General features: G+C 41.0%; 1 protein-coding gene across 4 annotated transcripts in view; it reads left to right on the top strand.

Annotated features, from left to right (window-relative positions):
- The window catches only part of ARHGAP21 (Rho GTPase activating protein 21), a 266,892-nt gene that overhangs the window by 155,836 nt on the left and 86,351 nt on the right, over positions 1 to 24,705 (top strand). For all 4 annotated transcript variants that reach the window (XM_073629777.1, XM_073629778.1, XM_073629776.1 and 1 more), the window contains exon 6: positions 3,163 to 3,217. In XM_073629777.1, coding sequence (XP_073485878.1) covers positions 3,163 to 3,217 — 55 coding nt within the window. The remainder of the gene's footprint in view (positions 1 to 3,162; positions 3,218 to 24,705) is intronic.

The raw sequence follows: 24,705 nt of genomic DNA, 5'->3' as shown, positions 1-24,705 counted from the left end.
TCTGTTGTCGGCTGCCTCTCCTGCACATGCCTACACAGAGAAGCCACCACTGACAGCTCAGTGTGGGATCGGTTCAGCTGCAGAAATGTATGTATAGCGATTTTTGCTTTACAGGATTAGATAGTTTAGTCTTAAAATGTGGCTGCCAGTAGCGTTAGCATTGGTTAGTTTTAGAATGAACTTCTACTTTCAAAGTGCTCATCTATTTTATTTACTGAGAATCCTGGGCATGGCCTCTGCAATTTGTTTTCATCCTTTAGTGCCAGTGTGATGTAAACAAAGAAGTTTTCTGCCACAATTTCTGAATGAGTATATATCTGAGAAGGGTAAGGGTGGGATAATTCCGGTTAGGTTGAGGCAAGTGCATTGCACTGTAAAGCAAAACCTATTGCACAATGTTACTGCTGTTCCCAAATCATCATTCCTCTAAGCCAGTGGTTCTCAACTCCTGTCCTCAGGAGCCGCTAACAGGCCAGATTTTAAGTATAAGCTTGGGGAGGTGCAGACTAGAATACTGCAGTCACTGAGCTGCAAATTATATCACCTGTGATGTATTTTAGTTATCTTGCAAACCTGGCCTGTTAGTGGGTCCTGAGGACAGGAGTTGAGAACCACTGTTCTAAGCAATATCATGATCTAACCCAGTTAGGCTGGGTTCACACTGCTACAATGTCAGACATCACATGTGATACGCACTGCTCTGCTGTGCAAATTACATGCAATGTCTGTGCGATGCAAATTCAGCCCTACAGATTGTAGGGCTGAATTTGCATCGCATTCGGACCAAAGTTGTGCAGGGCCCTTCTTTTTTTGGTCTGCACCAGATCCGATTCCTGTCCGAATTGACAGTTCGATATGCAAACCGATCTGGAGGTGTCATTAACTTTGTATTGACACCCGCAGCAGTTCATGTAGGGCAGTGTGAACTGTCTGTAAGTTGTATGCAATGCGGGAAGTGTACTGAATTTGCACGGGTTCTCGCATCATAGCAATGTGAACTGAGCCTTAGTGCTGTCCCCATAACTCTCCAGCAGTGTGCACAGCTGGAACTAGCAGGAGAGTGTGTATACAAATACTAAAAAGTTCAGTGGGGAAAATGATTTGATCCCCTGCAGATTTTGTAAGTTTGCCCACTTACAAAGAAATGAAAGGTCTATAATTTTTATCATAGGTGTATTTTAATTGATGGAGAAAGATCATATCACCCAAAAAGCCAGAAAAACACATGAAAGAAATGTTATAAATGAACTTGCAATTCAGTGAGTAAAACATGACTTGGTATTTGGTGAAGAAACCCTTGTTGGTAAGCACAGAGGTAAGACGTTTCTTGTAGTTGGTGACCAGGTTTACACACATCTGAGGAGGGATTTTGGTCCACTCTTTACAGATCTTCTCGAAATCCTTGAGGTTTCTTGGCTGTCACTTGGCAACTCGAAGTTTCAGCTCCCCTCATATATTTCCTATAGGATTAGGGTCTGGAGACTGGCTGGGCCACTCTATGACCTTTAAAGTGCTTCTTCTTCAGCCGCCACTTTGTTGACTTAGCAGTTTGTTTTGGGTCATTATCATGATGAAAGACCTATCTACGACCCATCTTCAGTGTTCTTGCTAACGGAAGAAGGTTCTCGTCCAATATTTTACAATACATGGCCCCTCAATGTGACAAAGTCGGCCTGTACTTTTAGCAGAGGAACTGTTCCAAAGCATAATGTTTCCACCTCTGTGCTTGACTTTAACAATGGTGTTCCTAGAGTCATAGTCAGCATTTTTCTTCTTTCCAAACACAGTGAGTCGAGTTAATGCCAAAGAGCTCAAATTTGTCTCATCTGGCCACAGCACTTTCTCCTAATCCTTCTCTGACTTATTTTGATGCTCATTGGCAATCTTCAGGCGGGCCTGTACATGTGCCTTCGTAAGCAGGGGAGACCTTGCGGGCGCTGCAGGATTTAAATCTATGGCGGCGTATTGTGTTACCAATGGTTTGTTTGGTTTCTGTGGTCCTAACTGCCTTGAGATCATTCACAAGCTCTTCCCATGTAGTTCTGGGATGATCCCTCACTTTTCTCATGATCATCCTTGCCCCTTGAGACAAAATCTTACATGAAGCTTCAGGCCAAGAGTGATTGATGGGTATTTTGTATTTCTTCCGTTTGGGAATAATCGCTCCACCAGTTGTGTCCTTCTCGCCAAGCTTCTGGCTGATGGTCTTGTAGCCCATTCCAGCCTTGTACAGGTCTACTATCTTGTCACTAATGTCCTTTGACAGGTCCTTGGTCTTTCCCATGGTGGTGAGGTTTGGATGGAAGTAATAGGTTTGAGTTGTCGCTCGGAGCACCTCCTTAAAGGGGTTGTAAACCTTTGCCGTTTTTCACCTTAATGCTTTCTATGCATTAAGGTGAAAAACCTCCTGTGCTGCAGCAGCGCTCCCGAGCCCCCCTTATACTTACCCGAGCCTCATAATTCCCAAGACAGGAACAAGCACACCAGCTCCGGCCTGTGTCTTGTGTCCTGATTGGATAGATTGATAGCAGCGCAGCCATTGGCTCCTGCTGTTGTCAATCAAATCAATGATGCGAGCACCAGGGGGCGGAGCCGGGTCCATCTACACGCACAGCAGCAGGACACAGGAGCGCGCTCGCGCGGGTGTCCGTGAAGGAGAGCGCTTCCCTGACGGGGCACTCGAGAAGAGGAGGAGCCAGGAGCACCGTGGAGGGACCCCAGCAGAGGAGGATCAGGGCCAAAACCCACTGCACAGCGGAGGTAAGTATGACAAGTTTGGTTTTTTTTTTTGTTTTTTTAACAAACAGGACTAATCTGTGTAACACATGAACACATACTGTAACCAGTCTGTGGGAGCCAGAATTATTGTTGGTTGGGAGGGGATCAAATACTTATTTTACTCACTGAACTGCAACTCACATTATAACATTTGTATCGTGTTTTTTTCTGGATTTTTGGTTGCTATTCTGTCTCTATCATTTTTAAGATAGAGCTTAAAAAATTATAGACCCTTCATTACTTTGTAAGTGGGCAAACTTCCAAAATCTGAAGGAAATCAAATAATTTTTCACGCTGTACTTTTTAATGCTGCTACAGTATAGTAGTACATTACAAATCCACCAAACAGAATGTTTAATAACCATGACTAAAATTGTGTTGCAGCGATTCCACGTTAGAACTTAGTGTGATGCCAAAAGATGAGGACATCCTACAGCTGGTAAGATCTCACTTCCTTTTTTATTATTGTGATTATGTTATCATTATTATATTTGTTATATGCAAGATTCATATAGACCCTATACCAATGTGACTTTAAAAGAAAACTAAATAAGGGTCCTGTGTGCAGGGACCGCCCTGTCAGATCTCCGCTCTCCCCTATGGGGGGATCGGATGAACACGGACCGTCTGTCCGTGTTCATGCAATCCGCCCTGCAGACGGATAGAAAAATAGGATTTTCCTCCGTCTGCAGAATTGGACCATAGCGGGGACGGATGATATCGGGTGAGAGCGGATGTTCATCCGCTGACACCCGCTATCCCATAGGGATGCATGTATGTCTGTATTTTATCCGAAAATGGATGGATTAAATACGGACATACTGTCCGCACGTTTGAAAGGGGCCTTAGAACTAAACCCTAACAGGGTATTAAACAGTTAGCTTTTTTTATAAATACTTTATTGCATCTCAGCTTCTTATAACATCTTTGCCTTCTTTTAGCCTTTCCTACCACTTCCTGTCTGCATGCACTTCGATGCTGGCTGCACAGTTGCTCAGGACCAGCTTCCTGATGATGATGATGACAACCATTGGCTGTGCCGCTGTAATATGGGGTCACACAGCCACTTGTAGTTTTAACCAGGGCAGCGTGACGACGCATTAGTATTCACCAGGTCGTATTCTTAGCTGCAGATTTTAAGGGCACCAGACCACACAGAAAAATGCAGCTTCCCGAAGAGGCCTGTTTACTTTTTATTTGTTTGAAATTTATATAAAGTGACCATTTTATTTGTGTCATGCAACATGAGATCTCCTCCTCTGCTCTTCAGATGGATGCAGCATGGCTGTTTTTATTTTCTGCACCGCATTAAACATCACATCAATTGTTTTCTGCGTGCCCTTGCGGTGACTGGCAATATAAAGGCAGTCACCGCATTCAGTGTGAATGAGCCCTAAGAGCCCATTCACACAGGGGCAACACGACTTCCAGCACGACTTTGGGAGGCAACTTGGACATGACTTGAGTGTGAATCACAGCGCGACTTGGGGCAACTTACAACACAACTTGAATTTGCCTCCAGGACAGGGAACTTTACAAGTGGCTAATCAAAGCTTATCAGCTGTGTGTGAGAAGGAGGGAGCTGGCTGTTTAGTGGAGTAAATTACTTTCTGTTTCCTTTCTGCTTCCTGTAAAGTTGCCTCAGTATGAACAGTGATCAGACTTGGAGGCAACTTCCATTGAAATCAATGGGTACAAGTCGCCTTCTAGTCGGATTGAAGTAGTGCAGGAACCTTTTCTGAAGTCGGAGCGACTGTAGTAGTGTGCATTAAGACGAATCCATTCACTTACATTGATTTTTTCATGTAGCGACTAGGGGCGACTTGAAGTCGGATCCAAAGTTGCCCCTGTATCAATGGGCTCTAAAAGATTATCTGATCTTTGAAATGGTACATTTTTATGGAGATTTTAGTGAATGGGTTTGCCTTATTTTTTTTTTTTACCTGGGTTGTGCCTGTGTGGCCCACGTGTTGGAAATCTGATTTTCCACCTTTTTTGGTATTTATTTTTCCTCTTCCTTAACCTTTTTTTTTTTCTACTTTTCTTTCTTTTGATTCTGTTTTTTTTTTTTTTTTTTTTTTTTCGTTTTTTGAATTTGCTTATAGAATAGAAATAACAATGTGATGAAGGAAAGCTATTCCAAGACTGCATTATCATCAAGTGCTTTTGGAGTGAGATGGATATTATTCATTTTTTTAAATAGTATAATTTTTCATAATTAAAGGTTGTTTTCATTGGGTGGGCATGGGAATATGTGTATATTTGTGGGATATTGTATACAAATAATGATTAAATGCCATTTATGTGTGTATTGAGTATGTATCCCTTTCAGAAACTGGTAGACATTTTTCTCATTCATTTGAATACAATCTCCTATCCTCCCCCACTTCTGCTGTATGATTAAGCCCCATTAGGGGCAGAACCCCCCATGGGTTGGAGTGTCTGTGACTGCTGACAGAATAAAGTTTTGTATACAAGCATGAGTTGTATGCGTCTTCGCTACTTTAACATGCACTCCGGTATGGGGAAGGGACAGGGTTTGCCAGTACCCACGGCTGCAGGGAGAGACGCGCAGGACCTTAGAGCGGTTTCAAAGATATGTGAGTGATAGAATATATCAGCTGTCCCCACCCAGAACTTGTACCCGTTTTTAAAAGGAGCTGGCTTTTTGAGATTGGTACAGTCGTGGCCAAAAATATTGGCACCCCTACATTTCTGTCAGATAATGCACCACCTCGTCCAGAAAATTGTTGCAATTACAAATGTTTAGTCATGTTTATTTATTTTGTTTGTTATTGATGTGACACATTCCACACACAGCTCCAAAAATCAACTGGACAAAATTATTAGCACCCTTGATTTAATATTTGGTAGCGCACTCCTTGGCAAAAATAACTGAAATCAATCGCTTCCTGTAGCCATCAATGAGTTTCTTATACCTCTCTACTGGAATTTTGGAGCACTCTTCTTTCACCAACTGCTCCAGGTCTCTCAGATTGGAAGGGTTCTTTTTCCCAACTGCTGTTTTGCGATATCTCCACAGGTTCTATATTGGATTTAGATCTGGACTCATTGCTCTGGCAAGTTCAGTACTCTCCAACGCTTTGTCCTAAACCATTTCTGTGTTGCTTTTTGATGTGTGCTTTGGGTCATTGTCCTGCTGTAAGACCCATGACCTCTGACGGAGACCCAACTTTTTAACACATTGCACCCCAGAATTCTTTGGTAGTCTTCAGATTTCACAATGCCATGCACACGGTCAAGACATCCATTGCCTGAAGCAGCAAAGCCATGACTGTAGATTAGATGGTCATTGTGTGATTCCTTCTATGTATAGTGAAACTCCCGTGGGAAAAAAAAAATCTTTGGATCTGCTGCTGTTTACTGTAGATATGACAGTTTCTTTCATCATGGATATTACACACAGCGCTCTTTACGATACTAGAGCTGGTACTGTCAGTTGCAGCATTTGAAGAAGGGTGCTGTGTGTAATGTCTGGGGTGCATGAAATGGTCATTGCTACAGTGACCAGCAGCACTGTGATCCTCGCATACACTCCAGTAGCAGTAACTTTTTATTTCACTTTGTGGGATTTACAAAAAGTTCCACTTAAGTGTTCTGGAGAACATCTGAGTCATCTACGAGGTAGCTATGACAGTCGGGGAGCAGCATCGTGATATTTCTGTCTGGTTATTTTGTATGTTGCAAGCATGTATATGTTTGTGACTGTATGGGAAAAGAAAAATCTTCCCCCCCCCTCCCTGTATTGATACCATCATCCGCTTCCTTTGATGCTTCTACCCTAGGACCTCAGACTGTTTTTTTTATAAACATTTGGGAAGAGGCATTCACAAATTGCTTCCGAGATGGATATTCATTCGCTATTTATGTAGATAGTCTATATAGGGCTGCAACTAACGATTATTTTCTTAATCGATTAGTTGGCCAATTATTGTTTTGATTAATCGGTTAATAACCTTAAAAAAAAGTGTGATGTATATTTTAGTTAATATGTAAAGTTTAAAAAAAGGCAATTTATTCTTAACCACTTGACCACTGGGCACTTAAACCCCCTTCCTAACCAGACCAATTTTCAGCTTTCGGTGCTCTCACACTTTAAATGACAATTACTCAGTCATGCAACACTGTACCCATATGAAATTTTTGTCCTTTTTTTCACACAAATGGAGCTTTCTTTTGGTGGTATTTAATCACTGCTGGGTTTTTCATTTTTTGCACTACAAATCAAAAAAGACTGAAAATTTGGTAACAAAACCCCAAAAAACTTTGTTTCTGTAAAAATGTATTGCCGGATATTAGTGTTGCAGGGTATTGGCAGAGTATTGGCACTGAGCAGCGCTGTGGGAACTACACATCCAGCCCACAGCGCTGCTATATTCTCTCCCCCTCTCCCCTCGCACTGTACCGTTCGGTACAGAGAGGGGACGGAGGAACCGGCGTCATGACGTGACGTAGGTTTGTTTACATAGTTTACATTTGACGGAACGATCACGTGGTAAACGGCCGCTATCAGCTGGGAACATCCTTGATGCGGACCCGGCGGTCACGGATGTTCCCGGTTGCGCGCGGGAGCAACATTCTGGGAGGACGTCCACCCAGAACAAGCCGACCGCGCTGTAGCCTTCTTTCGGCTATGGCCCAGTCGGCAAGTGGTTAAATATCACTATGCAGTGGTAAATATAAATAACCAACTATATGGTTAGGGAGCAAAATATCTAATCCACTCTGAGAATAACAGACATACTGTGTATATACCATTAGAGGAGATGTACTGTATATACTATTAGAGGAGAGATAGTGTATATATAGTATTTTTAAAGGGTGAATCTGGTAAATATCAGACTCAGAGATTATTTTATTTTTTTTTATTTAAAAAACAAACAAAAAATGTCTTCCTTCAAAAAAAAAAAATCATTTTAAGAAGATTCATTCGATTTTCTAATCGTTAGTGGGGTCAAATTTGACGTTCATTTTCAACCACAGTGACAGGAAAATTTGGAAATAGAGAATTCCTTTGACCAAGAAGTTTTCTGACAGTGTATGTGGTTTTCGTTCAGAAATTACATTCATTTTAAAAACAAGTGAACATTTCAAACAACATTCTTTCATTCAGTGAATGTACAAAGATTTTTCGCCTGAATATTCCCGTCTGAGAATTGATCTGTGTGGCCAACATAAGGCTCAGTACACACCTATGCAGTTTGCTTTTGATCTGTTTCTGCAGCACTTTTTGCTGTGCGTTTTGATTTTTACGCACGTGATTTTGCAGTTTTTTGGGCCAATTTGTTGTCGGGCAGATTAAAAAACACAAATTGCTGCAAAAACGCATTACATGCTTTTCTGCAGCTTCTCCATTGAAGTATATTGAACCAAAAAAGCACCGTTTTGTGTTAAAAAAAAAAAGTCCCTGGCCCTTTCCAAATATACAGTGGCTGAAAAAAGCATAGATGTGAACGTGTCCCATGGGAAACCATGTAAGTGAACTGTAGTGTGTTTCTGCAAAAAGCACCAAAAAAAGCATAGATGTGAACCAGGTCTAAAACGTTTAGTAACATAATGGGGCTAAAAAAACTAAAATGAGCCCTTTATAGTACAAAAAAAAAGCAGATAATCACTATTGTAAGGGTTCATTTTTTACTGTAGAACTGTGAAAGTAATATTTACAGTAGCGATTATTTGCTCTTTTTGTATTATAAAAGGCTCATTTTAGTTTTTTTTAACCCCATTATGTTACTGGCTGATTAATCGATTCAGAAAATAGTAATCGATTAATTTCATAATCGATTAGTTGTTGAATAATCAATTAGTTGTTTCAGCACTAATTCTATAGTATATAGATATATTTCAATTCATTGTACATTTACCAGAACTCTTGAAGTGTGTACGCCTTCAAGATATGGCAGTTTTGATTTTGTTGACTGGGTATACTCTGGAAAGAGAATGAACATCTAAAATGGGAAGCATGTTTGGTTGTTTACGTTTTTATGTTCACAATTCTCTCTCTGGCTTTCAGTTTTATGGAGCAATAAGGTTTGTCTGAATCCAGGGATTATTGAATTGGCACAGCATTGATGGAAGAGAATTGTTAAGCTGCCAGTATTCAACCACTTGGTGAAATTACGTCTTTGCTCTAAATTTTATCTCTGTCCTTTAAAAAAAATAATATGAACAGGTCATTTTAATGAGCAAACGCAATACAGTTTAGTCCAAAATGTATTTCCACATTTGTTACCCTTTGGCCATACAGTTGTATCACAAGCAGGTTTGATCTGTGAACACAGAAAACAGCAGGGTTAAGGGTTCATGTGCCAAATAGATTTTTGGGCATACACACACTAATCAGCTTTGTGTTTGCTAACATATAGGGTGTACCCTTCCTTCATTGTTGATGCAGAACACATTTAAAGGAACTTCAGTTTTTATTCCTTTGGCAATTCTGAAGTAAATGGAAAATAAGTGCATAGACCAGCCTTTCTCGACCAGTGTTCTGTGTAACCCTAGGATTTGTCCAGAGGTTACTAGGGATGGTTTAAGCTGCGGCTGATTGACTTTCCATCTCATGGTGCCTGCACAGTTCCAGGGCCAATGCCACTTAGTAGAGCCAGCAGCAGGAGAACAATGTCCTATTTTTTTGTCTTTTAGGGCCTGTTCATTCAGCAGAGGATCTGTGATCAGATCCCTTGCTCAATCTGAGTTAAGCAGGTGTAAATGAACACAATGTTTGCATTAGCCTGCCAATAGACCCACATGGAGTTTCCGGTCAGGTCTGTCTGAAAAACGATCGAGTGGACCTGATTAAAAATTCACTGTGAAAGGGCTTTAAGGGTGATATTCATACAGTGTGAACGAGTCCTAAAAGATTATCTGATATCTTTGAAATGGTCAATTTTTATGGAGATTTTAGTGATTGGGTTTGCCTTATTTGTGCCTGTGTGGCCCACGTGATGGAAATCTGATTTTCCACCATTTTTGGTATTTATTTTTCCTCTTCCTTAACCTTTTTTTTTTTTTTTTTTTTTCTACTTTTCTTTCTTTTGATTCTATGTTTTTTTTTTTTTTTTTTTTTTTTTTTTCTTTTCTTGAATTTGCTAATAGAATAGAGATAACAATGTGATGAAGGAAAGCTACTCCAAGACTGCATTATCATCAAGTTCTTTTGGAGTGAGATGGATATAATTCATTTTTTTAAATAGTATCATTTTTCATAATTAAAGGTTGTTTTCGTTGGGTGGGCATGGGAATATGTGTTTATTTGTGGGATATTGTATACAAATTATTAAATGCCATTTATGTGTGTATTGAGTATGTATCCCTTTCAGAAACTGGTAGACATTTTTCTCATTCATATGAATACTATCTCCTATCCTCCCCCACTTCTCCTGCTGTATGATTAAGCCCCATTAGTGGCAGAACCCACCATGGATTGGAGTGTCTGTGACTGCTGACAAAATAAAGTTTTGTATACAAGCATTAGTTGTATGCGTCTTCGCTACTTTAACATGCACTCCGGTGTGGGGAAGGGACAGGGTTTGCCGGCACCCACGGCTGCAGGGAGAGACACGCAGGACCTTAGAGCGGTTTCAAAGATATGTGAGTGATAGAATATATCAGCTGTCCCCACCCAGAACTTGTACCCGTTTTAAAAGGAGGTGGCTATTTGAGATTGGTACAGTCATGGCCAAAAATATTGGCACCCTTACATTTCTGTCAGATAATGCACCACCTCGTCCAGAAAATTGTTGCAATTACAAATGTTTAGTTATGTTTATTTTGTTTGTTATTGGTATGACACAAAATAGTGGAGAAACAAAAAGCCAAATGTGACACATTCCACACACAGCTCCAAAAATAGACTGGACAAAATTATTGGCACCCTTGATTTAATATTTGGTAGCGCACTCCTTGGCAAAAATAACTGAAATCAATCGCTGCTGTTTTGCGATATCTCCACAGGTTCTATATTGGATTTAGATCTGGACTCATTGCGCTGACCAGTTCAGTACTCTCCAACGCTTTGTCCGAAACCGTTTCTGGGTTGCTTTTTGACGTGTGCTTTGGGTCATTGTCCTGCTGTAAGACCCATGACCTCTGACGGAGACCCAACTTTTTAACACATTGCACCCCAGAATTCTTTGGTAGTCTTCAGATTTCACAATGCCATGCACACGGTCAAGACATCCATTGCCTGAAGCAGCAAAGCCATGACTGTAGATTAGATGGTCATTGTGTGATTCCTTCTATGTATAGTGAAACTCCCGTGGGAAAAAAAAAATCTTTGGATCTGCTGCTGTTTACTGTAGATATGACAGTTTCTTTCATCATGGATATTACACACAGCGCTCTTTACGATACTAGAGCTGGTACTGTCAGTTGCAGCATTTGAAGAAGGGTGCTGTGTGTAATGTCTGGGGTGCATGAAATGGTCATTGCTACAGTGACCAGCAGCACTGTGATCCTCGCATACACTCCAGTAGCAGTAACTTTTTATTTCACTTTGTGGGATTTACAAAAAGTTCCACTTAAGTGTTCTGGAGAACATCTGAGTCATCTACGAGGTAGCTATGACAGTCGGGGAGCAGCATCGTGATATTTCTGTCTGGTTATTTTGTATGTTGCAAGCATGTATATGTTTGTGACTGTATGGGAAAAGAAAAATCTTCCCCCCCCCTCCCTGTATTGATACCATCATCCGCTTCCTTTGATGCTTCTACCCTAGGACCTCAGACTGTTTTTTTTATAAACATTTGGGAAGAGGCATTCACAAATTGCTTCCGAGATGGATATTCATTCGCTATTTATGTAGATAGTCTATATAGGGCTGCAACTAACGATTATTTTCTTAATCGATTAGTTGGCCAATTATTGTTTTGATTAATCGGTTAATAACCTTAAAAAAAAGTGTGATGTATATTTTAGTTAATATGTAAAGTTTAAAAAAAGGCAATTTATTCTTAACCACTTGACCACTGGGCACTTAAACCCCCTTCCTAACCAGACCAATTTTCAGCTTTCGGTGCTCTCACACTTTAAATGACAATTACTCAGTCATGCAACACTGTACCCATATGAAATTTTTGTCCTTTTTTTCACACAAATGGAGCTTTCTTTTGGTGGTATTTAATCACTGCTGGGTTTTTCATTTTTTGCACTACAAATCAAAAAAGACTGAAAATTTGGTAACAAAACCCCAAAAAACTTTGTTTCTGTAAAAATGTATTGCCGGATATTAGTGTTGCAGGGTATTGGCAGAGTATTGGCACTGAGCAGCGCTGTGGGAACTACACATCCAGCCCACAGCGCTGCTATATTCTCTCCCCCTCTCCCCTCGCACTGTACCGTTCGGTACAGAGAGGGGACGGAGGAACCGGCGTCATGACGTGACGTAGGTTTGTTTACATAGTTTACATTTGACGGAACGATCACGTGGTAAACGGCCGCTATCAGCTGGGAACATCCTTGATGCGGACCCGGCGGTCACGGATGTTCCCGGTTGCGCGCGGGAGCAACATTCTGGGAGGACGTCCACCCAGAACAAGCCGACCGCGCTGTAGCCTTCTTTCGGCTATGGCCCAGTCGGCAAGTGGTTAAATATCACTATGCAGTGGTAAATATAAATAACCAACTATATGGTTAGGGAGCAAAATATCTAATCCACTCTGAGAATAACAGACATACTGTGTATATACCATTAGAGGAGATGTACTGTATATACTATTAGAGGAGAGATAGTGTATATATAGTATTTTTAAAGGGTGAATCTGGTAAATATCAGACTCAGAGATTATTTTATTTTTTTTTTATTTAAAAAACAAACAAAAAATGTCTTCCTTCAAAAAAAAAAAATCATTTTAAGAAGATTCATTCGATTTTCTAATCGTTAGTGGGGTCAAATTTGACGTTCATTTTCAACCACAGTGACAGGAAAATTTGGAAATAGAGAATTCCTTTGACCAAGAAGTTTTCTGACAGTGTATGTGGTTTTCGTTCAGAAATTACATTCATTTTAAAAACAAGTGAACATTTCAAACAACATTCTTTCATTCAGTGAATGTACAAAGATTTTTCGCCTGAATATTCCCGTCTGAGAATTGATCTGTGTGGCCAACATAAGGCTCAGTACACACCTATGCAGTTTGCTTTTGATCTGTTTCTGCAGCACTTTTTGCTGTGCGTTTTGATTTTTACGCACGTGATTTTGCAGTTTTTTGGGCCAATTTGTTGTCGGGCAGATTAAAAAACACAAATTGCTGCAAAAACGCATTACATGCTTTTCTGCAGCTTCTCCATTGAAGTATATTGAACCAAAAAAGCACCGTTTTGTGTTAAAAAAAAAAAGTCCCTGGCCCTTTCCAAATATACAGTGGCTGAAAAAAGCATAGATGTGAACGTGTCCCATGGGAAACCATGTAAGTGAACTGTAGTGTGTTTCTGCAAAAAGCACCAAAAAAAGCATAGATGTGAACCAGGTCTAAAACGTTTAGTAACATAATGGGGCTAAAAAAACTAAAATGAGCCCTTTATAGTACAAAAAAAAAGCAGATAATCACTATTGTAAGGGTTCATTTTTTACTGTAGAACTGTGAAAGTAATATTTACAGTAGCGATTATTTGCTCTTTTTGTATTATAAAAGGCTCATTTTAGTTTTTTTTAACCCCATTATGTTACTGGCCGATTAATCGATTCAGAAAATAGTAATCGATTAATTTCATAATCGATTAGTTGTTGAATAATCAATTAGTTGTTTCAGCACTAATTCTATAGTATATAGATATATTTCAATTCATTGTACATTTACCAGAACTCTTGAAGTGTGTACGCCTTCAAGATATGGCAGTTTTGATTTTGTTGACTGGGTATACTCTGGAAAGAGAATGAACATCTAAAATGGGAAGCATGTTTGGTTGTTTACGTTTTTATGTTCACAATTCTCTCTCTGGCTTTCAGTTTTATGGAGCAATAAGGTTTGTCTGAATCCAGGGATTATTGAATTGGCACAGCATTGATGGAAGAGAATTGTTAAGCTGCCAGTATTCAACCACTTGGTGAAATTACGTCTTTGCTCTAAATTTTATCTCTGTCCTTTAAAAAAAATAATATGAACAGGTCATTTTAATGAGCAAACGCAATACAGTTTAGTCCAAAATGTATTTCCACATTTGTTACCCTTTGGCCATACAGTTGTATCACAAGCAGGTTTGATCTGTGAACACAGAAAACAGCAGGGTTAAGGGTTCATGTGCCAAATAGATTTTTGGGCATACACACACTAATCAGCTTTGTGTTTGCTAACATATAGGGTGTACCCTTCCTTCATTGTTGATGCAGAACACATTTAAAGGAACTTCAGTTTTTATTCCTTTGGCAATTCTGAAGTAAATGGAAAATAAGTGCATAGACCAGCCTTTCTCGACCAGTGTTCTGTGTAACCCTAGGATTTGTCCAGAGGTTACTAGGGATGGTTTAAGCTGCGGCTGATTGACTTTCCATCTCATGGTGCCTGCACAGTTCCAGGGCCAATGCCACTTAGTAGAGCCAGCAGCAGGAGAACAATGTCCTATTTTTTTGTCTTTTAGGGCCTGTTCATTCAGCAGAGGATCTGTGATCAGATCCCTTGCTCAATCTGAGTTAAGCAGGTGTAAATGAACACAATGTTTGCATTAGCCTGCCAATAGACCCACATGGAGTTTCCGGTCAGGTCTGTCTGAAAAACGATCGAGTGGACCTGATTAAAAATTCACTGTGAAAGGGCTTTAAGGGTGATATTCATACAGTGTGAACGAGTCCTAAAAGATTATCTGATATCTTTGAAATGGTCAATTTTTATGGAGATTTTAGTGATTGGGTTTGCCTTATTTGTGCCTGTGTGGCCCACGTGATGGAAATCTGATTTTCCACCATTTTTGGTATTTATTTTTCCTCTTCCTTAACCTTTTTTTTTTTTTTTTTTTTTCTACTTTTCTTTCTTTTGATTCTATGTTTTTTTTTTTTTTTGTTTTTTTTTCTTTTCTTGAATTTGCTAATAGAATAGAGATAACAATGTGATGAAGGAAAGCTACTCCAAGACTGCATTATCATCAAGTTCTTTTGGAGTGAGATGGATATAATTCATTTTTTTAAATAGTATCATTTTTCATAATTAAAGGTTGTTTTCGTTGGGTGGGCATGGGAATATGTGTTTATTTGTGGGATATTGTATACAAATTATTAAATGCCATTTATGTGTGTATTGAGTATGTATCCCTTTCAGAAACTGGTAGACATTTTTCTCATTCATATGAATACTATCTCCTATCCTCCCCCACTTCTCCTGCTGTATGATTAAGCCCCATTAGTGGCAGAACCCACCATGGATTGGAGTGTCTGTGACTGCTGACAAAATAAAGTTTTGTATACAAGCATTAGTTGTATGCGTCTTCGCTACTTTAACATGCACTCCGGTGTGGGGAAGGGACAGGGTTTGCCGGCACCCACGGCTGCAGGGAGAGACACGCAGGACCTTAGAGCGGTTTCAAAGATATGTGAGTGATAGAATATATCAGCTGTCCCCACCCAGAACTTGTACCCGTTTTAAAAGGAGGTGGCTATTTGAGATTGGTACAGTCATGGCCAAAAATATTGGCACCCTTACATTTCTGTCAGATAATGCACCACCTCGTCCAGAAAATTGTTGCAATTACAAATGTTTAGTTATGTTTATTTTGTTTGTTATTGGTATGACACAAAATAGTGGAGAAACAAAAAGCCAAATGTGACACATTCCACACACAGCTCCAAAAATAGACTGGACAAAATTATTGGCACCCTTGATTTAATATTTGGTAGCGCACTCCTTGGCAAAAATAACTGAAATCAATCGCTGCTGTTTTGCGATATCTCCACAGGTTCTATATTGGATTTAGATCTGGACTCATTGCGCTGACCAGTTCAGTACTCTCCAACGCTTTGTTCGAAACCGTTTCTGGGTTGCTTTTTGACGTGTGCTTTGGGTCATTGTCCTGCTGTAAGACCCATGACCTCTGACGGAGACCCAACTTTTTGACACATTGCACCCCAGAATTCTTTGGTAGTCTTCAGATTTCACAATGCCATGCACACGGTCAAGACATCCATTGCCTGAAGCAGCAAAGCCATGACTGTAGATTAGATGGTCATTGTGTGATTCCTTCTATGTATAGTGAAACTCCCGTGGGAAAAAAAAAATCTTTGGATCTGCTGCTGTTTACTGTAGATATGACCGTTTCTTTCATCACGGATATTACACACAGCGCTCTTTACGATACTAGAGCTGGTACTGTCAGTTGCAGCATTTGAAGAAGGGTGCTGTGTGTAATGTCTGGGGTGCATGAAATGGTCATTGCTACAGTGACCAGCAGCACTGTGATCCTCGCATACACTCAAGTAGCAGTAACTTATTTCACTTTGTGGGATTTACAAAAAGTTCCACTTAAGTGTTCTGGAGAACAACTGAGTCATCTACGAGGTAGCTATGACAGTCGGGGAGCAGCATCGTGATACCTGCTGGATATTTCTGTCTGGTTATTTTGTATGTTGCAAGCATGTATATGTTTGTGACTGTATGGGAAAAGAAAAATCTCCCCCCCCCCCTCCCTGTATTGATACCATCATCCGCTTCCTTTGATGCTTCTACCCTAGGACCTCAGACTGTTTTTTTTGTAAACATTTGGGAAGAGGCATTCACAAATTGCTTCCGAGTCATCTACGAGGTAGCTATGACAGTCAGGGAGCAGCATCCTGATACCTGCTGGATATTTCTGATTGTTTTGTTTTCTTGTTTTCTTGTTATCTTGCAAGCAGGTATATGTTTATTACTGTATGGGAAAAATCTTTTTTTTTTTTATTCCCGGTATTGATACCATCATCTGCTTCCTTTGATGCCTCTACCCTAGGACCTCAGACTGTTTTTTTTTTTTTTTTGTAAACGTTTGGGAAGAGGCATTCACAAATTGCTTCCGAGATGGATATTCATTCGTTATGTTGATATTCTACATAGGGCTGCAACTGTTTTTTCACATCCATGCCCATTCAGTTTGCATCTGCATTTACACAGTGGACAGGTGCAGGCCTGTGATGGCCCTTTGGACTTGGACAGACTCGGAGGTAAGCGGATGTAAATGAACACAATGTTTGCATCAGCCTGCCAATAGACCCACATGGAGTTTCCAGTCAGGTCTGTCTGAAAAACAATCAGGTGGACCTGATCGGAAATTCACTGTGAAAGGGCTTTAAGGGTGATATTCTGACCAGCACCTGAAGAGTGGCATTCTTCTTGACCACCAATATTAGGAGTATTTTTCCTATTGACCCCTTATTGGTTTACTAAGGATTCAAGGCCTGAATATTATTTTAGGCATTCCTCCAGGTTAAAAAGGTTGGCATACACAGAGAGCTATGCATTAAAGGAGTAGGACCTAAGCTCTTTTGTCCCAACTTCTCCTTGGGATCACAAGAGTGCACTCCTGTCACCCGTAATTAGCTGGCAGAAGCTGAGAGCCTGAGCCAGCCGCTCCTGCCCCTTCTACAGCCCAGTACTTTGGTGAGTGCCAGAGGGGCATAGAACTAAGACCAAGAAGTTATGGTCCTTGGTCTTTGAGTGTTCACTTCTCTGTGTACAGGCGTGAATCAATGCTGCATCCACCTATGTGAGCATGTATGTTTATTTTTTTCTAATGCCGCACTTCTCTCTTAAGTCTGGCTTTGCTAGTGATAGAAGCGGGAGGCAGAGGCACTATTAGGTTTCTATCAACTGCACCCATGTGCTGGCATATGGCGCTAGATGGGGTACAGTGAAGAGGGTATAGTTTGCATATATGTAAGCTAAGAATGTTGCCAAAGAATCATTTTGGTAACTCTGGAAAATGTAGACCAGTATACTATAAAATTATATTATTATACCACGCACAAACAATCGTGTTAAATTTTCTTTGTAGGCAAATGCTACCATGTTTCCCCGAAAATGAGACCTACCCCGTTAAGACCTACTATGATTTTCAGGGATGGCTGCAGTATAAGCCCTAGTTTAAAGTGGTTGTAAAATGGTAGCATCCACTCTCCTACAGTAGTATATAATGTAAAAGATGTGTGTTTCTGTAATATAATTGTATCAAATACCTTCGGTAGAGCACCATTCGGTGCTCAGCTGATCTCCTCTTCTCCCAGCTGTCAGTGTGGGATCTGCAGTGCTCAGAGGGAGGAAGACAGCACCAGACAGACAGTGGGCCATAGAAGCCCTAGAGCGGCGCTAAAGAAGGTATTTAACACAATTATATTACAGAAACGCACACCTTTTACATTATATAATCCTGTAATTGAGCAGATTCTAGCATTTTACAACCACTTTTCCTATGTTTACACTGGGGATTCCTGACAGGCAGGGAGGGAAGAGAAGACGGCACATAAAATGGCAAGCCCTACCCTGAAAATAAGCCCTACTGTGTTTTCGGTTGCCAAAATTAATATAAGACCCGGGCTTCTAAGGTACCATTTATTTAGGCCAAAGGAGGCAAACTGGGGGCCACCTAAATGAAGGGAACCTATTGTTTGTTTGTTTTTTTCACGTTCATTTCTAAAAATAGAAATATTCTTTTGTTAATGAGTAAAACAAATATTGTACCTGTTAGGGCTCTATAGACAATTTGGATCCCTATGATGTCTCTTTCTACATCTTTTGTGCTGCAGACATCCTGAATAACAGATCCCCCCCTCCTACTTTTATCCTTGCAGAGTTCAAACAGGCTGCCAAAAAGCATGCAAACCGTGCCGGGCTTTCTTGTTACAGAGCCAGGGCGGAACTACCAGGGTCGCAGCAGTCGCACTTGCGACTGGGCCCTGCCGTTCCACCACTGTGGGGGGGCCCAGGACCCAGCATCTCCCCATCTCCCCCTGCATGTCCGGTTGTCACTTTTCTATGCAGTGAGGGGGGCGGCAATCGGCAGCTCTGTGGTGCCTGTGAGCCGCGGGATCTCCTGGCGATCAGTTCAAATTTCCTCTATACAGTGCAGAGGGAAGGGGGGCCTCTGTAGTTGCCAACTGTCCACGATCTGTGGAGATCCCAACTTCCTCCCCAGCAGGGGATCAGGCGGCTCTCTGCTACTCCTGCAGAACATGCTGGAGGCAGAGCCTGCTGTGGCTTGCATTTTGAGTGATCTGGACTCGGGGGAGGGGGTGTGGTCAGCCTCAAATGTGATGGCCACTTTCTGGTGTAGGTGCGAGGCTTCAGCTGCATGGAGAGACCCTGTCAGAGACTGGAGCAGACAGTGGAGATACTCTGATATGGGTGAACCAGATTGATACACCAGATTAAACCTTGCTAGGTTTCATTTAGTCATTGAATCATCCGTTCATCTGTTTGCATAAGCTGATCTCCTTGCTATACAGGTCTTTTTCTGCACAACTCCTCTTGCTTTTCTCTCTCCAGCATCACCTTATAAAAACTACATTACAAATGTACACCTCCACCCTTAACTAAAATAGATGGAACCTCAGCATCTCAACCTGCCAGCCAGTTTAACACTTTGTTGTCAGTGATCAAGATTACAGATTTAATTTATTATTGTCACTGGGACATTAGGCTGCCAATGGAGATGTTCCTAATATGTATGAAGATGTAAAAATTTGCTAAAGTCATCATATATACTGTGACAGTGTGACTGATTATTTTTTTATTTATTGTTAATGTGAACGTGGATATTTATTTGGGTTTATTATTATAGTTTATAATAAGCTACAATAAGAAATCCAAATAAATATTTGCATGTTCACATTACCATGAAAGTAATTTAAAAGTAGTCACAGTATATATGGTCACTTTAGCAATTTCACATCTTCATGCATATTATGCTAATAATATTTCAGATAGCATCCTAATGTCCTAGTGACAATAATGGACACATGCAGTATCATCGCTAGCCCTGGGCACTCAGAGAATGTATTCTAAATCTCTCATGAGGTGTTCTGGGTCCATACAGCAGCATCTATCCCCACTATTCACCACGTCAAAAAAGTTAAACAGTAAAATTTAGGGCTCTTTCACACGGACGGTCTGCCCGACGGACTCTGCTTTGCGGATTGGGGGGATCGATCCACTGATCCCCACGGAGCTGCCGGATGACATGTCCATCTCTGCTCACTGTACAGAGACAGACCTGTCTGAGCCCCCGCTCTCCTCTATGGGGAGATTGGATGAAAACGGACCACCTGTCTGTATTCATCCGATCCGATCCGATCCTCCAGACAGATGGAAAATAGGGCCTCCATCCATCTAGATTTCACGGATATATAGAGGAATGAATGAAGTGCCCAATCAGGTCCACCTGATAAAACAGCCCATGTGAAAGGGGCCTTAGAAACAAGAAAAGCTTCCCCCAACACATAAATGTTAATGGGACACATCCCTAATTAAAGTAAATGCCCTGCCTCCAATGGCTTTCTGGACATGCTTTAAAAAAAGGTGTCCCTAAAAACTTTTTTGAAATGTTGTCAACTATGGGGACCCCTGACCTGGGCAGGTATCGGCTTCACTAAACAATTGATTCACTCTGCTTGTACACTGAAGCCGATACCTGCCGGGTCAGAAGCTCCTCCCCTCTCCACTGTATAGACTTGGGAAGCAAACTGCTAGCCAGAGGGAGATCCTGCAGCTCACAATGGGAGTAAAGGGCCCTGGATGGGTGACAAGGGCTGCTGGACAGGGTCAGGGGGGGCCCCTTCATGGTTTCTTGCACTGGGGCCCTAAAGAGTCTAGTTACGTCTCTGTACAGAGCCCAGCATGCTTTGTAAATTGAGCGTCATGAACCCTGTAATGTTTTATTTATAGAGAATGTTTTACGCAGTTGATTAAAAACGGTGATCTAAAGCATCAGTTTCTAAACTTGCAAACCAAAAACCATTATAGTTTCCCTTTCATTCAACTGTGTATAGGAAGAGGTTTCTCCACATGACTAGAAATGTATTTTTCTTCAGCTCTTACAATCTCTGAACACTTTTGTGTATATACAATGCATCTGACTTCTAAAGTGTTCTATGTACGTTGTAGTATTGGTTATTTAATCCTTTTAAATGCAGCCCTTTTATCTCATCTAGCAGCCTTATAATGAGTGTTTATTAGCAGTGGAGCCTATCAGTTTTACACAAGTCTATGTGGTTTTGTTGCAGAATAATTCGGCTGTGAAGTGTTTCGTTTGTGTTTTTAGAAAGTGGTAATACTTGCACATTTCCAGTTTGTGAACCATGTCATCCACTTGTGACTGAAAAGGAACCTAATCCAACAGTAAATAGTTGTGGTGCATCCTCTTTTTCTTGAGATGATTTACTGGAGCCGGTACTTTGTACACTTGTCTGTCTTTGCGGTTTGTAGGATGTGGGCTGATCTCTGAAGGAGAAGGATGTACAGTTGTTGGTCCTCTCATCTCTTCTCCATTGGAGCTTTTCTCCAATTTGCTTTGCATTATGGTGTGTTGCATGCATGGAGAAAGGCTGCTCACCCCCCAGAGTGCAACACATATTTTTCTTTTATTGATTATGTTTGCCTGAAGTGTAGCCTTAACTTCTGGTGATGTGCTGTCTATTGTAATAGCAGTGAACCAATCACACCAAAAGGTAGGGAGGCTCCTGTGCATCTTCTGTACACAGTGTACCAAACACACCCGATTTTGCCATTGTTGACATGTTACCAGTTGCACAAAATCAAAGCTAGCTGCAGATTGATATGGAATGGCATTTTCATTAACATTAAATTACAAGATGACGTGTAGCAATTATCAATATGTGTTTTAGTGACTGTGGAGTTTTGCATTTTTAAGCTGTGTTTGGCCTGATTTTACAAATGATGGTCAGAACAGCTAAATTGCCTTCTTTTGTCATCCAGCCTGAGGTACCCATAGACATAAGATGATTATTACCCAGTCCTGCTAGTTCTGGGAGCATTGGGTGACAGGAAAGAGGAGCCTACTGGACAGATTTACTTGAATACCGGAGCATGGTTCCCCAGAATAACAATAATGGTGATGTTCTCAGCTGAGCTCACAAACCTATACAGAATTTGAGGTCCTTGCTTTCCATTCAGGACCTCTAATGGCCCATACATACACACGATCAGAAAATCATATGAAAAATACCGCTTTCGAATGCGATCATATGATAATCTGATCGTTCGTACACATCTTTTCGAGAGCCGATCACGACATTGGAGCCCTAGTGTATAAAATGACAGCTGTAATCACGCTAACATTTTTGTGGCTGTTAAACATGCACAGTACTGCTCCTAATCACCCTAGGAGAGCAGCAATGCATGCGGGAAGACCTTTAGCCTGGATTCACACCTATGCAGTTTTAATGCTTTTTGTATTTTGCAGATTTGCATTACAGTCCATTTATCATGGTTTCCTATGGAACACTTTCTGTAGTGTAAATCTGCAAAATGCAAAAAGCACTAAAAATGCGTAGATGCGAATCCAGCCTTGGATGGTTTATCATCTCACTCACTTTTGTGTGTAAATTGCAGATTAAGTTATTAAACAAGCTTTTCCTACAGGAGGTAGTGAAACTAGAACATGTGAAATGTATCCTAAGGCCCCACCTGCTGGCCTAAAATGAGATGGCATAATATGCAGAACTTTTAGCTAACCAAATATAATAAATATATTAAGTGATTACACAGGCATATATATTTTTTTTTTTTAAATAAGCCGTCATACTTCACTCCTCGTGTCCCATGCCGGTGTCCACCATAGCAATCTGCTTGCTATGGGGGGCACTAATGCAGGCTCGCTCCCGAGCTGGTTCCCCCACTTCCTGCTCACTGGCTGTGTTTGACAGCAGCCAATGAAGAGGTGGAGAGCTGGGAGTGCCTCTGCTTTTGTACACATCACTAAATCAAGATCGGGTTTAGGTAAGTATGAGGAGGGGTCTGGGGGGCTGCAGAGTTTTTACCTTAATGCTTTGAATGTGGGTGTGCCATATGCACTGGGCCCATAATGTCTTGTGCAGAGCCTGTTATTAGATGCTTGTCTAGCTGAAAGTGATTAGGTTAAAGACTACAGATATCTAGGAATGGTTTGTGATATAAGTGTTTACTCCCCCCTAAGAGAGCAGGCTGAATCCGATCACTTGCGTGTTCATTGCCAATCAGCCAACCTGTAACCATGGCAATGCACGGCCTCATCTTCTCTGTGTTTAATTATGGTCTAGTGCTATATGTTTTGTACTTCAGCCTATACAACATGAATGTTGGTGCATAATCTTCACTGCTGACTGCTTGTGCTATGCTGTCATCCGCCTTGGATATTAACCTTTTCACAGTATTCAGACCAGTGCATACTTGCATCGCCTAATAGGGTTTTTGTAACCTTTTCCAGAAGGAGTTTAGAGATGAGGAATTATGACTTTCTTCAGCTTTCCCATTTATGCTGAACAGTGTGAATGGAGGAATCTACCCTGTTGACAATTTTATTGTGACATCCACACCCGCGGCTGTCAGATGGCACAAATAGTAGCTGCATCTGATTGGAATCAGCCACTGCTTATCCAAAAATTTCCCACTCTTTTGATATTTGCAGATATAAGTTTTTGCCTATATAATTGCTTTTACTCCCTCGTGTGCCAGCATACTAGAGGTTGGGTCGCATGTACTAAAAGGGGAATTCACTGTGTATTATTCCAGTGGTAACACAACTCTATAAGGAATTCACTGTGTATTACTTCAGTAATAAATCATACTAGGCTTCCTTTTTTTTTTTAAACAAAAATAGGGGTGATTTTATGGAGATGGCTGCGCCCCGGCAGTGTATGTGTCCTTTTTTTCCAGTTACCTTCTGTGCGTGCCTCAGATTAACACATTCATAACTGTTATGATCTGTGGTGATTGGCTGACCATCAAACCTATAAGCTTGTTGGGCATTCCATTCCAAAACCATGAAAATGTGGAGTTGGTCCACCTGTGCGGCTAAAACACCCTCCGCTCATCTTGGAAGACTGTCTGATGATGTTGAAATGCGTAGAGGTGGGACTTCTGCCCAACGCGCGGACGTCACATCTAGCCGAGTGGAACACACGCCGGCTCCAGGAAGAGCGGAGTGGTGGCAGGTCCAGACAACATGGAGGTGAACCTTCTCTGCAGTGCTGGAAAAGGCACTTTTTATGTAAGTGGAATATATTTGACGTTTTTATGGGTTTTCTTAATAAACGTTGCACTATCAAATGTCCCCCTCTGGTTTCTATGCACTAAGGGAGGAGAACTGGTCTTGTACACACTACGGAGGAGAAGTGGCGCATTTGTATACAAGATCCCAGGTGAGAGTGGTCCATAAGTAGAACGAAGGAAGAATGGAATGTGGAATACAAGTGCCCTTTGGCCTAAAACACATTGGGGTTCATTTACTATACCTGGAGAATGCAAAATCAGCTGCCAGGTTTTATTGTCAAAGCTTAATTGAACAAGCTGAAGTTTTAAGCTGATTGGCTACCATGCACAGCTGCACCAGATTTTGCACTCTCCAGCTTTAGTAAATCAACCCCATTGAGGGAGCACGCTTGGTGGAAGGACACATGGAGTATTGAGCACATAACAATCTTGACACATTTTTTTTTCCAAATGATCGCGTACTGATGTCTGGCAACATTTGGACTTTTTATTATTATAAAATGGTGGTTTTAGGACATATTTTCATTGGTGGTACAAGATATAAATGTGTGCTACATGAGGAGCACCATGTTATCTATTATTATACTATTACATTTTTTTAAATTATTATCTTGCAGATTGTTTATATTGTTTGCACTGGTTGCTCACTAAAAGATTTGTTGTTCTTCACTTTTATTAGCACGTATTATTTTGGTTTTGAGTTTACCATTTAAATAACCTCAGATATTCATTAGGGTAGAGGTCAGGG

This window comes from Aquarana catesbeiana, linkage group LG05 (genome assembly GCF_042186555.1).
Source record: "Aquarana catesbeiana isolate 2022-GZ linkage group LG05, ASM4218655v1, whole genome shotgun sequence".
In the NCBI taxonomy this organism is placed as follows: Eukaryota; Metazoa; Chordata; class Amphibia; order Anura; family Ranidae; genus Aquarana; species Aquarana catesbeiana.
This window is presented reverse-complemented; position numbering and strand designations above follow the sequence as displayed.